At 39.1% G+C, this 12986-nt stretch overlaps 1 protein-coding gene across 1 annotated transcript; it reads left to right on the plus strand.

Moving 5' to 3' along the window:
- The first annotated feature begins 575 nt into the window (after window positions 1–575).
- p4ha1b (prolyl 4-hydroxylase, alpha polypeptide I b) lies at window positions 576–12960 on the plus strand. Its single transcript, XM_085427736.1, has 15 exons — window positions 576–800; window positions 3439–3521; window positions 3651–3747; window positions 4561–4712; window positions 4968–5105; window positions 5322–5561; window positions 7000–7220; window positions 7308–7484; window positions 7608–7678; window positions 9438–9537; window positions 9655–9708; window positions 9797–9862; window positions 10893–10961; window positions 11432–11528; window positions 11921–12960. Exons 1-15 carry the CDS (start codon window positions 787–789, stop codon window positions 11989–11991), a joined length of 1650 nt encoding a protein of 549 aa, XP_085283862.1. The 5' UTR covers window positions 576–786; the 3' UTR covers window positions 11992–12960.
- The last annotated feature ends 26 nt before the right edge of the window (window positions 12961–12986 follow it).

The raw sequence follows: 12986 nt of genomic DNA on the forward strand, positions 1-12986 counted from the left end.
GTGTTTATCACAGACATATACAGTCTGTAGTGTTTACACTGGGCATTTCAGTTGAGACATAATGCAGTTAACAATTTGCCCCTCTGCGCGCGCGCACACACACACACACACACACACACACACACACACACACACACACACACACACACACACACACACGTAGCTCCACCCTGTTGAATTCAGCTGAATGCAGAAGGAATTCACTCCCTACCATCCCACACTTTTTTTTTTTCTTTTTGTGAAGCTAGTAAGAATAATTTTTCTGGAATGTGGGAGGAAGATGATGAAAAATGTCTGTTCGTTCAATGTAAACGTTACAAAACTACACAAAACATCTGTTGAATGGAGATGATGGGCCCGGAGTGCAGATGCATACATGCAAAGTTGAGCACATAGGTTTTAGAGAAAGAGGAGAAAGAAAATATCTATCGGCAGTCTTTTAACACGTGGCATGTGACCTCACTGGAACGATTTCCACATTAAACACCAAAATACTCATCCTCGGTCGTGTCGGTACGGGTCAACACTATTACAGGCACCTCCCCTAACAATTTACAAACGACAGCCCCCTAAGTTTTCAGAAGCAGAGAGTGTATGCATGTGAGTCTGCACGTAGCATCGAGCCCCATCCTTTTAGAAATACAGCCCGAACCACCAGATAGCCAATAGTACACCGAATCATCACAGACAGGAAGAGCCACCGGACCGAGTCTCCAACTTCAGACCGTTAACTTCACTGAATCGGTGTGGGCTTCAGGGAGAGACCCCGACGGCTTCTGCTACAGGATGCTCTCGATTAGGTGACTATCGACCCCTTGAGTGAGATAAGAAATGTAGGCTTATCTAGAAAATGTGTTTACATTTCAGATAGTCACCAGTTTACAGATTACGTCTTTTCACAGTGTTTGTCGCTGTTACCAACAGCAACCGTTGTTTGCTGTGCGAGCTTTGAGCTAGCGGCAATGAAAAGTAGAACAAAAGTAAGCCAAGTTTTAGGTTTCTGTGTTGTGGGTCAAAACAAAGATTATACTACTAAACTAAGCAGGAGGCAATGAGATGACCTGAACCAGTTAGTTAAACTAGAAAATAGCAAGAAAAGAAAACGTAACCTGGCTTTTCCCTGTGAAACTTTAGCTAGCTTTAGTTTTCCGGCATTCCAGCGCAATGCAGCGTGGGATGCTTCTGCCGTCATATTGCTTTATGCCTCATTTAACAGCCTCTATACATTTTATTTGTTAATGGCAAACATTTTTCACATTTAGTCTGTCATATTTCATAGTGACAAGGAGATAAAATGTCATATCGAGCTACAAACTTTGTTTATATGTAACTCCCCAAAAAACACCAACCAAGAAGTAAAAGCCTTCCTGCTGCAGTTCAGTCTGCAGCTTTCATTGACTGAGTTTTGCAGGTAATATCAGACTCTCCATCGGGCAGTGTGCAGTCTTCACACAGGAGGGAGTGGCGAAGACGTGGCAGTCCTCTTCCATGCACGTCCTGTGCTATCTGACTCCATAGCTGGAAAACTTGGAGACATTTTGTCCGATGAAGGAAGTTTCTCAGGGCAGACTCTCAAAAATAAAATTGTTTTTTGTCAGGAGCAGGTTTAAACTTGGTATAACGTATTGCGAAGCCAGTTAGGCTATTAAAATTGTGCTTTTTTTTGTCTGGGTGTTGTTCGTTTCATTACGTCCCCCCCCCTGTATTTATCTTAAATATTCCTTATGTATACTATGGATTAGTTATATTCTCATCATAACAGGTAAATAAGTTTTAGAGGTTTTTGGGGTTTTTTGTTTTTGTTTTTAAGGTACTAAATATGCACCAACATCTAATTCTAGATGTCTAAGGATTTCGAGCTCTTTCTTTTAACACTTTTTTAACACTTATTTCACTCTCATTGTGGCTGTTGCTGCTGCCTGGTACAACGTTTACAGCCCTATAGCTGAAAGTTGATTAGGAAAGCAGGAAGTGGTACAAGTGACATGACAGGATAAAGGCAAGTAAACTAGCAAATTGCTTTATCACATGACTTTATGGATTTATATCCATCCAAGGAATTTTTAAGGGTGGATACTTTTGAGGAAACGCGAACCCTGTGGTCCAACCAAAAGGAGTTGCCTTTTAGATTACACATGAACTGGTTTCTAGGTCAGTAAGACTTTGTTTTTATTCTTAGTTTTTTTTAAATATGGGATGTACCAACATGCTTATTAACACAATCACCTCCTTTCACTTCCATGTGTGGCATGACCAGAACACTTGGTTTGAAATTAGAAATGTTCAATATACAGCTATCATTTTTGCATCACACTTAACTGAGTGTGAAAGAAAATTGTAGTAATTACCCTTCCTGGGTACAATAATTGCATTCTTCAAAACTTTTATCTTGGAAATCAGAAAGTGTAAGAGGCTGTTTATGGCTTTTAAGTGGCAGCACACATTATGCAGTTGCAGAAGTAGCTTGGTAGCAGTAGAGGATAATGGTAAGTTGTGTCTTGCTTCAGGTTTTTTTTTCCACCCTCTCTGCTTCCTTCTGCTGACCTAAATTGAAATCTCATATGAAGTCACTCTATTTTTTATTCTCATTCAAGACTTGCCCTTGTGGCAGAGTCGAACCTGCCTCAGCCTGCTGCTGGCTTACACTGAATAGTTTATGTACGCTTCATGATCTTCATTTTGCCTGTGCGCTTATGGGTGTGTGTGTGTGTATTTGTGTTTACACTATATTTATAACAAACCATCTCACTTGGTCAAGCAGCAGGCGTTTTATAATGTGGGGGATTTTTGGTCTTGATTCTTTTGGCTTAATTTCTTTCCAAAACTTTTGTCCAAGTCTGCTCTCTTGCTATTTTTCTTTTGAAAAACAAAAAGCCAAAATGTGATGTGCCACTGGCCAACATGGTTCGGTTTGGGTATATTTACAGTCTTAGTAGTTTGGAATTTTTTAGTACATTCTTGAGATAAATAAGTGATCTAATTTGATGTCAATCATGGCATGTGGCATGTTGTGGACATCCCAGAATATTTAAAAGTAAAATTCTTGCACATTTGCTCTGAATTTCTGTTATGTGGGTAAGAAAAAAAATTAGCACCACAGTAAAATTTGCGTGGTACTTCTTTATACTATTTGAAGTATAAAGAAGTGCATGTGAGAATGCACAATGGAGTCATGCATTCTCCTGTAATTTGTGGCTGCAAGAAACAAAAGATCACAGTGCTGCCTGTCCCAGGCCTAACTGCCAGCCTCAAAGCTAAACCAGACATATTTTAGTAGTGTGTCTGGTTTAGCTCTTTAATTATATGACTAGAATAAATTGGATTATGGTGATACCTTGTCATAGAAATTAAAATGTCTTCAAAATAGGTAGGTCATTCACTGACTCTTTTAATCTGCATGTTTTATTAATTTAATGCTCTTCTCTCACTCTTTATCAGAATGGAGCTGCCGTGTTACTGTTTATTGCTGCTGAGCTGCCTGCAGTCGCTCTCAGCCCACGCTGACTTCTTCACTTCTACAGGTAAAAGACTTGTGTTATGTTACTACACAGACACAAGGCCAAGAAATTTTAAAGCTCGTACTAATTTTATAAGATTAGTATAGTTTATCATTTCAGTGTTTGCAATTAATATGTGTTTGTTTCTTTCAGGCCAGATGACAGATCTGTTGTACACAGAAAAAGATCTCGTCACCTCTTTGAAGGACTACATCAGAGCAGAGGAGAGCAAACTAGAGCAGATCAAACGGTGAGTTTGTCAACTCCTGGGTGTGATTTGCTGCTGGGGGCATTTCTCCCTTCTCGTCGTCATGTCCTTGCATCTGCTAAATTATTTTTATCCCAGTGCCAGAGTCAACCAAGCACCGCAATCGCTAGCTAAAATAGAGAGAAATAAAAAGGATACGGAGTGCAGAAACATTCCAACTGTGTTAACCACATGTCTGATCATTTCCATCAGAATCCCCTACAAAGATGAGATATGCAGCTTCTTATTTCAACTTTCTTAACTACAGTTATGTACCGGGGCAGCTGACTCACATCGCACAGTTAGAAAACTTTGATATGGAGGAGTGGGTCTCTGAATTAATGTTACCTGCACAGTTAGTTGGTGTTGCAACTGGTACAGCTGCTGTGTGGAGAAGCCACACTCCTGTATGAAAAGATCAACCCTAACCTGACCCTCATTCACTGGATGAAGTTAGGACCTGTGATCCGTGATGCTTTAGGACACATTACAGAGCTGAGTCAGCAGTAAACGAGGATTTAATTCTGACAGGTTTATTGTTTATTGGGTTTATTGTTGCTTATTGGATTTGGATGATAATATTGATTGATAATGACTGATAATATAGCTTGATAATTGATAATATATACAGCTATCAACTTCATTTAAAAAAATAATTTGCAAGTGTCTATAAACATTGTGGTTAGCTCCATGTTTAATTTCTGAAGTTGCTTTCCTAAAACTCCATAAATATTATATATGACAGCCGTAATAATAGGTAGCTTGCTTACAAGTGTAATCAACACACTTTAATCCATATTACCTTTTTTGTGATAGGTGGGCTGAAAAATTGGATTCCTTGACAGTTACTGCCACGCAGGACCCTGAAGGCTTTCTGGGACACCCTGTGAATGCCTTCAAACTGGTGAAGAGGTTGAACACAGAGTGGGGGGACCTGGAGAGTCTTGTGCTCCGTGACACCACTGGAGGTATGAACAGTAAAGCCCAGGTTCAAATAATAACACTGTAATATTTGGTTTTATAAATGAGTGGTAAAAACTTGCAGAAAAAGTGCAACACAGAAGTACACTAAAACATTGACTTGTTTGTTTTAGGTGTATGTGGATGGATGAAACTCCCATCTAACTGTTCACCTCATGAAATTTTAAGAGAAAGTGTTAAATGTCACTTTGAGTGATTAATGTGCCCACACATAGAATACTTTATCGTGCCATTTTTCTCAGGATTTATTTCCAACCTGACCATCCAGAGACAGCACTTCCCAAATGACGAGGACCAGACCGGAGCTGCCAAAGCTCTCATCCGGTTACAAGACACTTACAGACTTGATGCCAACACAATCTCTACGGGAAACTTACCTGGTAAAATCCTCCGAACAGTTGCATGTCACACATAAATGGCATGAGTTCACATGCCCATGGGCCTATTTGTTCATTAAGGATTCAATGTACAGATATAAAGACAAAGTGACTGCCACGAAAGTCACAATAAATGTCAGACTATGTGAGTTTTTTGGGGGAAGGGTTTGATTGTTTTCTGATTTCTTTTCCCCCCCTCCTGTGTGTACTCCTAACTAGGAGTGAAATACAAGAGCCACATGACAGCAGAGGACTGTTTTGAGCTGGGGAAAATTGCCTACTCCGATGCCGATTACTACCACACAGAGCTGTGGATGGCCCAGGCCCTGAAACAGCTCGATGAGGGAGAGGAGTCCACTTTAGATAAGGTGACAGTGATCGACTACCTCAGCTACGCCATTTACCAGCAGGGGGAGATGGAGCGTGCAATGGAGTATACAAAGAGGTTGATTGAACTGGGTGAGTCTCTTCATATTCTAAAGAATTAAGAAGTAAGACTGTAATAGTGTGGAACTTGCTTTAATTTGGCCAAACAAAATAAATTATTGTTGGGTATTTTAAGCAAGGTTTAGACTGAAGGACAGACTAAACAGAGGTGAGGCACAGGTCAACATTTCCGAGCCAGACAGACATAAACAGTTCAGGCAGTTGCTATGTTGGGGCATAACATCTGTGCTGTAACAAATCTGTGGGGTCTTGTCTCAAAACGCTGCTGTTTGTACCAGCAAAACAGTTATCTGTATAGCACAATTCACAGAGCGGTGAAATCTATTTTTTAAAAATGACCGGGTATTGCTTTTTTTTAGAGACTTTGTCACTTGTCCCCTTTTATTTATTGACGTTACAGATTAACCAGGAATAAGAGAGGATTTCAGTGTGTCCAGGTACAGTTTAAACCACTGCCAGACTTTCCAAAGCAGTGTTAATGTCAATTTTATTGATATTTTTATTATATTATATTTATATATTTATATTATATTTTACACATAAACTCAGTGTGCTTAACATAAAATATAAAAACATTAAAAACCCATGTAAGTCTGCAATGCCTTAAGGCTTGTAAAAACAAAAAAACTAAACTGTACAAAGGAATAACATGCATGGTAACATACACACAGACAAGCACGTACACAAAAGTGTTATTAAGTGTAAGTGTGTGAGAAAAATAAAGGTTTTATGTTAAGTTAAGTTTGTTTTTGAATGTAGACATGATTGTAATTGACCTCAGATGAATAGGAAACTTGTTCCAAAGAACAGAGCAACAGAAACTGAAAGCACCCTCAGCACACTTAGATCGAATTCTGGGGACAGTTAAAAGATCTGCACCTGATGACTTGAGAGGTCTTATTGGGTTATAGACACCCAGCAAGTGAGAGATGTACTTGTGTGTGTGTGTGGGGGGGGGGGGGGGGGGGGGGGGGCAAATCACTGAGTACGTTATGAACTAGTAGAAGGATTTAAAACAATCAAAGCTCAAAACCAATAGAGTGCGAAATAGCTTCCTTACCCGAGCTGCTGTCTCCATCACACCTCTTTGCCAATCAGTGCACCAATTCAAAGGTACAAACCATTTGTACTGCTGTTTTCTTCTGTCCAAGAAAGTGACACTGTCGGCTATCAGTTTAGCAGTAGTAAACAGTCCCCTTGCTGTTATTTTGAAAGTTATGTTGCTTCCTGGGCCATGTCCTGCTAAAAGGGTGCCAAAGCACCCGAAGGACATTGTCCCAATGGATTGCAATGTCTCAGACTGCAGCTTTTGACAGTAGTCCTCCATCTGAGTTGAAGTCATCATTACTGACTGATGGCGTATATTTGTCATGTTAGAAGCGATGTTGTTTTAGTTTGCATTGCTGCTTGTAATCACCACTGATGTTTTCTCCTGGTTTTTCACACATAGACCCAGAGCACCCGCGTGGCAAGAGCAACCTGAAGTACTTTGAGTTTCAGTTGGAGAAGCAAAAAAAGGCTGCAGAGGAAGAAGCTCCAAAACAGAAGGAGCGCGAGAAAAGAGAAACAGCTGAAAAGAAGAAGAAGCAGAAGAAGTCCAAAAAGGCTTTCTCTCTGATCCCAGAAAGGGAGAAATATGAGATGCTTTGCCGTGGAGAGGGTATCAAAATGGTGAGGAAGAGCTGAAAGCAATTTATAACTTGCATACTGCAGCTCAGTTTTAACTTTTTGTGTGCTCTTTTCTTTTCTCTAAATCAGACGCCTCGTAGGCAGAGCAGGTTGTTCTGTCGTTACTACGATAACAATCGTAACCCCAGTTTACTGCTGGCGCCCGTCAAACAGCAGGATGAGTGGGACCGCCCCTACATTGTTCGCTACCTTGACATCATCTCTGATGCAGAAATTGAGAGAATCAAGCAGCTGGCAAAACCACGAGTAAGCAGTTCAGATTTTAGGATTTCATAGGTGGTTTGGGATGGCAAAGGATGGGAGGTCAAAGCTGTTATTAGCAACGCATACTTTAATATCTTTATGTGTTTATCTGTGTGTGCTTCACAGCTACGCAGGGCAACCATCTCCAACCCCATCACAGGAGTGCTGGAGACAGCTTCTTACAGGATCAGTAAAAGGTAAGACAGAGCATGATGATGAGGAGGAGAAAATCTTATTTTCCCCTTTAATAACTGAGCTCACGTCTTCTTCTGTACTCCCGTCTGATCACAGCTGCATGTTTCTGCCCCTCATAAAGGCCATCCTAAAGGCTCTTGAGCTGAAGCACTCTCTCCTGCTGAAAATACGTTTTCTAAAAATAAAGAAACATCTGTAGCTTTTCCCCCCCAAATAATCCTAAATGAAAGGGAAATGCTAAATTACTAACGCGACTGAATATGTAGCTATTTGTGGACGAGTTGGATTATCCAACTCTTTTTTGAGGACCTTTTTATGGGTCTGTTTCTGCTCAAGTGTCTGCTCCACGGAGGTAACACATGAAGGTAGCAGAGGGGAAAGATATTACTCTTTTACTAGTTGATACTAACATTATTTCTTTTGTGAGCTGCCTTTTCTTTCCCTCTTTTCCTCCTTATTATGTTTTGTCCGTCCTTGTGCATGTGTGCTTCCGCAGTCCATTTTCCTTCCTTCTTTGATACTGCTCTTCCTGCTTCTACGTGTCCTGCTGTTGGAAATGCTGTAGTTAACGGGAGCTGTGGTGACTGAACCCCATTCAAGGAAAATCCCTGTGAGGTAAGGGGTCAAAGATCACTTCGAAGGACTCTCTCCCTTCCCCTGCTCATTTGACTTCATATCTATACCAGGCTACCTGAGTTTTGGACCTGAGCTGGATTTTTATGTCCCATAGCATTGTTTGGAAATCACTTTCCAATACAAGGCCATTTTTCTGTAGTTCTATATTTTGTACAAGATCTGTTTTAAAAAAGAGACATTGTGAAACATCAAAGGCCTATGTAGTGCAGATAAATGACCGTTCAATTTTTATAGATGCCTTGCTCACTGTTTTAAATTCAAATTTAAATCCCATCCTAAAAATAGCACGTTAGCAGCCCACCAAAACCCCATGCTTTCTTTGGTTTTACTGCAGTTGGTAATTAATGTGTGTGGGTGTCAGGGTGTGGTGTTTCTTTTAAAGTTTTGTATGCATGCATGACAGCCGGCACGTCTTTCTAACTTGAGTGAACTTGAGGTAACAGACAGATGGAAGAAATCAGAACAGTTTGAACTCCATTTAAACGACTGCAAGAGACTTAAGGAAATAATCCACTGGCTCATGCTTCATTCAATATCCATTTATAAAATATGACCTATCAGTACAAACTGAATGAAAAAAGATGACACACACAGACACACGTGTTAATGCTGATCTGCAGGCATTCTTAAAAACATGATGAAGAAGCTATATGGGCGAAGAATCATCTCACTGCCTTTGTAACGTCTTTAAAAAACTTGTTTTCCTCAACCCACATTAGAGTGTGTTGGAATTGTCTCTCACATAATGGCAACTGCAAGTTCGTGTTAAGAGGATGGACATTTTTATTTTGTTTTTAGTGGATATTATGGCCAGAAAAAAATATTTTATCTAGTCCTAAACCACACTATAGAAATATCTTCAAAGATATTCATTAGATATTGTAAAGCTGGATATTGTTCCCATTTTCCATTCCCTCTGCAACTCTACTTTGCTTCTGTATCCTAATATTGCCATTTACAAACTCACGTTGGTTTTTGTTGGCTTTTGATTCCAAGTTTCCTGCGTAGCATGCCTCTCAGACACTTTTTACAGAAGCATCTAGTGGATAAAATGTGTGCCTTACTGAAATATGTTTCCCATGCTGTTTCATTCTCAGTTTCTCTGTGTTCCCTTCTATATTCTAGTGCTTGGCTCACTGAATATGATGATCCAATGATTGAAATGATCAATAAAAGAATTGAAGGTTTCACCGGGCTTGAAATGGACACTGCAGAAGAGTTACAGGTAAAAAAGTTATTTCAAAACCAACAAAAAACTGTACATGACCACCAAATGAAGCAAACAAGTTTCCCTGTTTCCTCTGTTAGAAACTGATTTTTTTTTACATGTATTTGTCTGCAGGTTGCAAATTATGGTGTTGGAGGTCAATACGAACCTCACTTTGACTTTGGAAGGGTACGTTCTTTTTCTGTTTGCCACAGTTAATGTACTGCTGCATTAATGTGGTAGGATGTTTAACATGGTATTGGTTATCTCCGTACAGAAAGATGAGCCAGATGCCTTTAAAGAGCTGGGAACTGGGAATCGTATTGCAACGTGGCTTTTCTATGTGAGTGATCACCCCTTTGGACCAGCATTAACCTTCTTTTATTTATTGAAGTTTGATTTTTACTATACTAATTGCCTATGCTGGTACTGAAATTAATTTAGCAGTCAGTGACACAGTCATTGTTATAATTAAAGTAGACATTGTTGACTTATAAGTCTGCATATTTGATAATACTGAGAAAACTATCATATTAAGTTTCAGTATACAAATTTAGAATGAACCCTGTCACTGCACATAGTGCTAGCAAAGGGCTAGCATAGTATCGGGGGCTAGCTGTCATCTGTGACTATGGGCTTTAGTGTCTTTGCTGTGATAGGACAAAATTTACTCTGCTGATGTGATAAGAGAAACAATAGCATCTAAATTCTCAATTCAAATACAGTACGTTCAGTATTATTACTTAATCGTAAAGTCATGTGACTCCTCACCTTGAAACAGTGTCACAAAGCATTTACATGAGTGAGGGGCCATGCTTGTTAGTCATGAGGAACACGGGTAAATTTGGAAACAGGAGGATTTTATTTTACTCAAAAAATGCACAAAACTATTAACAAAAATTATATTTGAAATAAGTTCTAGGAACCTCAGCAAAAGAGGTCAAATAATCTGAACTCAAATCAGACTCAGAAATTAAAAAACGGACTAATAAAATGAACTAACTGCTTAAACAAAACCAAACACAACTGAGCAGAAATTGACTCAGCATGCAGGAAACAAATGGAAACTTAAGTCTTGGCTGATCACACCAACTTAGACACACTGGGAAGCAAAATAAATAATGATCTGTTATTGATCTGTTATCCAGAGAAACCACATACTGTAGCAGCTAATTTAACAGCTACTTCAGCATAAATAATACATTGAACATAAGATTAAACACATTAACAGTGTTTACTTTACAAAAGTTAATTAAATCTGCATACTACACACAAGAACTATTCTATCTTCAACTTCATTTTATATGAAACTAAGGATCTCATATAAGTTGTTTAAATTACACTGCTGGATTTTTCTTCTGTCTCTGTTGTAGATGAGTGACGTAGCAGCAGGTGGAGCCACAGTATTCCCAGATGTTGGTGCAGCAGTTTGGCCTCAAAAGGTAAATGTTGATATTACTCCTCTTATAAATGTCCATTAATATTGGTTTTCCAGCTAATCCTATTATGTAACAAACTGAAGGATTTTGTAAAAAAGGTCACAGATGTCCATAATAAAGTACACACCGTACATAATAAAAGAGAAAAATATACTTATTCAAGCACTTTTTCTCTCCAAAACACATTTTATTAATGGTAAAGGAGCGTTTTCATCCAATATAAGCTCATTTAGCGGAAATAACTGCCAATTTGTTCATAAAAGGATTCTTTCATGTGCCCCCATGCTCTTATAATGTTTTTAACTGCCATTTTAACAATCCCAGTATAGCAAGAGAACACATGTATTTAAATTTTGCTTTATTTATCATTTCACTTCTGAGAAATCTGTTGCAAGTACTTTAGGAAACCAAGTCTTGGCTCTCTGAGATGATGTGCAGAACTACTTAACCATTGGTGCCTGTTTGTTTTCCAGGGTACTGCAGTGTTCTGGTACAATTTGTTTGCCAGCGGGGAGGGAGACTACAGCACTCGACATGCAGCTTGTCCAGTGTTGGTGGGCAACAAGTGGGGTGAGTTTGATTGTTCTTGTTGGCTATAAAGCCGTCTACCTGAGTAAGCATTGTATAAAAGAATAGTGCTTGATTTGAGGACTTGGGGATTTTGGATGATTTTGAGACACCAACACAAGGCCCAACTTCTGTTGAGCCTGTGTCCTCCACCTCCCTCAACTCTATTTACACTTTTAAACATTAAAATTATATTTAACAATTAAGACAATGCCATTTAAAAAGTCTGAAAAAGACATTTTAGTGTCAATCACTGCTTGATTAATAATGTTACTACACTGGCCAAAATAATTGTGATTTTACAGATGTTTTACATATTTAAATGTGTGAGTGTGTGTGTGTGTAAGACTCGGTTTATGATTAATCTATCTGTGTATTTTTCTTTCCATCATCAGTATCAAACAAGTGGATTCATGAAAGAGGCCAGGAGTGGAGGCGACCTTGTGGCCTAAGTGAATCTGAATGATTGTCCTCATCACCTTCGTGGCCCTCTCTTCCCCTCCTTGTGAAACACCCAGGACTAAAGAACTGTGCTGCAGATCACAGCGTGATGATGGATACACATGGATACAAAGAGTCTAAATGGCTCACCTCCTTTCTATAAACACTGACTTGTGTTTTTTCTTTCCTCTCGCTCTCCACTTGTTAGTCAGTTTCAAAGACTGTTTTGGTTAATGTCAAACTCCTGGACTGTATTGGCATTAAGGTGCCAAGGTGACATGTTCATAAGGTTTTGTTGGATGGTTTTGAGAAACACTTGAGCCCCTTTGTTTGCACTCTGAATGAACCTTAGAAAATACTAAACTGCATCAGAGATGTTTGTCTTTTCTGACAAGTCAGTTTATGTTCAGGCTGAGCTTTCCCTGGGAAACACTCCAAAGAATTGAAAATTATGACCATAATCTAGGATTGTGGGGGGTTTTTTGGTGGAAAAATAAACACTTTATTTCCTGTAAGCTGTGTAAAGATCCAGAAGTGGTTTTAGTTTCTTGCAGTCTATGCAGTACATTATCACATGTTGCTGATCTGCCTAAATGCCACTGTTTATCACTCATTGTTGCAAAATGTAGTGTGCACACATGCATGGGTACACTTACAGAGAGGTGCATACACCCCGATACTGCATAACATTAATTTGATATTTATGTGTTTTTCCTGGATTTAATCCTCATTGTGTTAGTGTTATGTGAGGGGGGAAAACAAGCACTACATTTTCCCATAACGGAGTCAAATAGTGATTCTTTAGAGTAGGTTTGGAAGAGTGTGACCAATACTTTCAGTGTATATAATGTGTTGGGGTTTTTTTAAGAAAGAGGCATTTTATTTATATGTCCTAAAAACAAGTTTATGTTGTTTATGCTTTAAATGGAAAAAAACAATGCATTTTTCTTTTCTACAATAAACTACGTTACAATAAATAAGATGATCAACTGTCCTTCTGCAGTGTGTGATGGGATTTTT

Source organism: Rhamphochromis longiceps, linkage group LG13, assembly GCF_057381845.1.
Source record: "Rhamphochromis longiceps isolate RC_006_pf linkage group LG13, R_longiceps_female_GT1.1, whole genome shotgun sequence".
In the NCBI taxonomy this organism is placed as follows: domain Eukaryota; kingdom Metazoa; phylum Chordata; class Actinopteri; order Cichliformes; family Cichlidae; genus Rhamphochromis; species Rhamphochromis longiceps.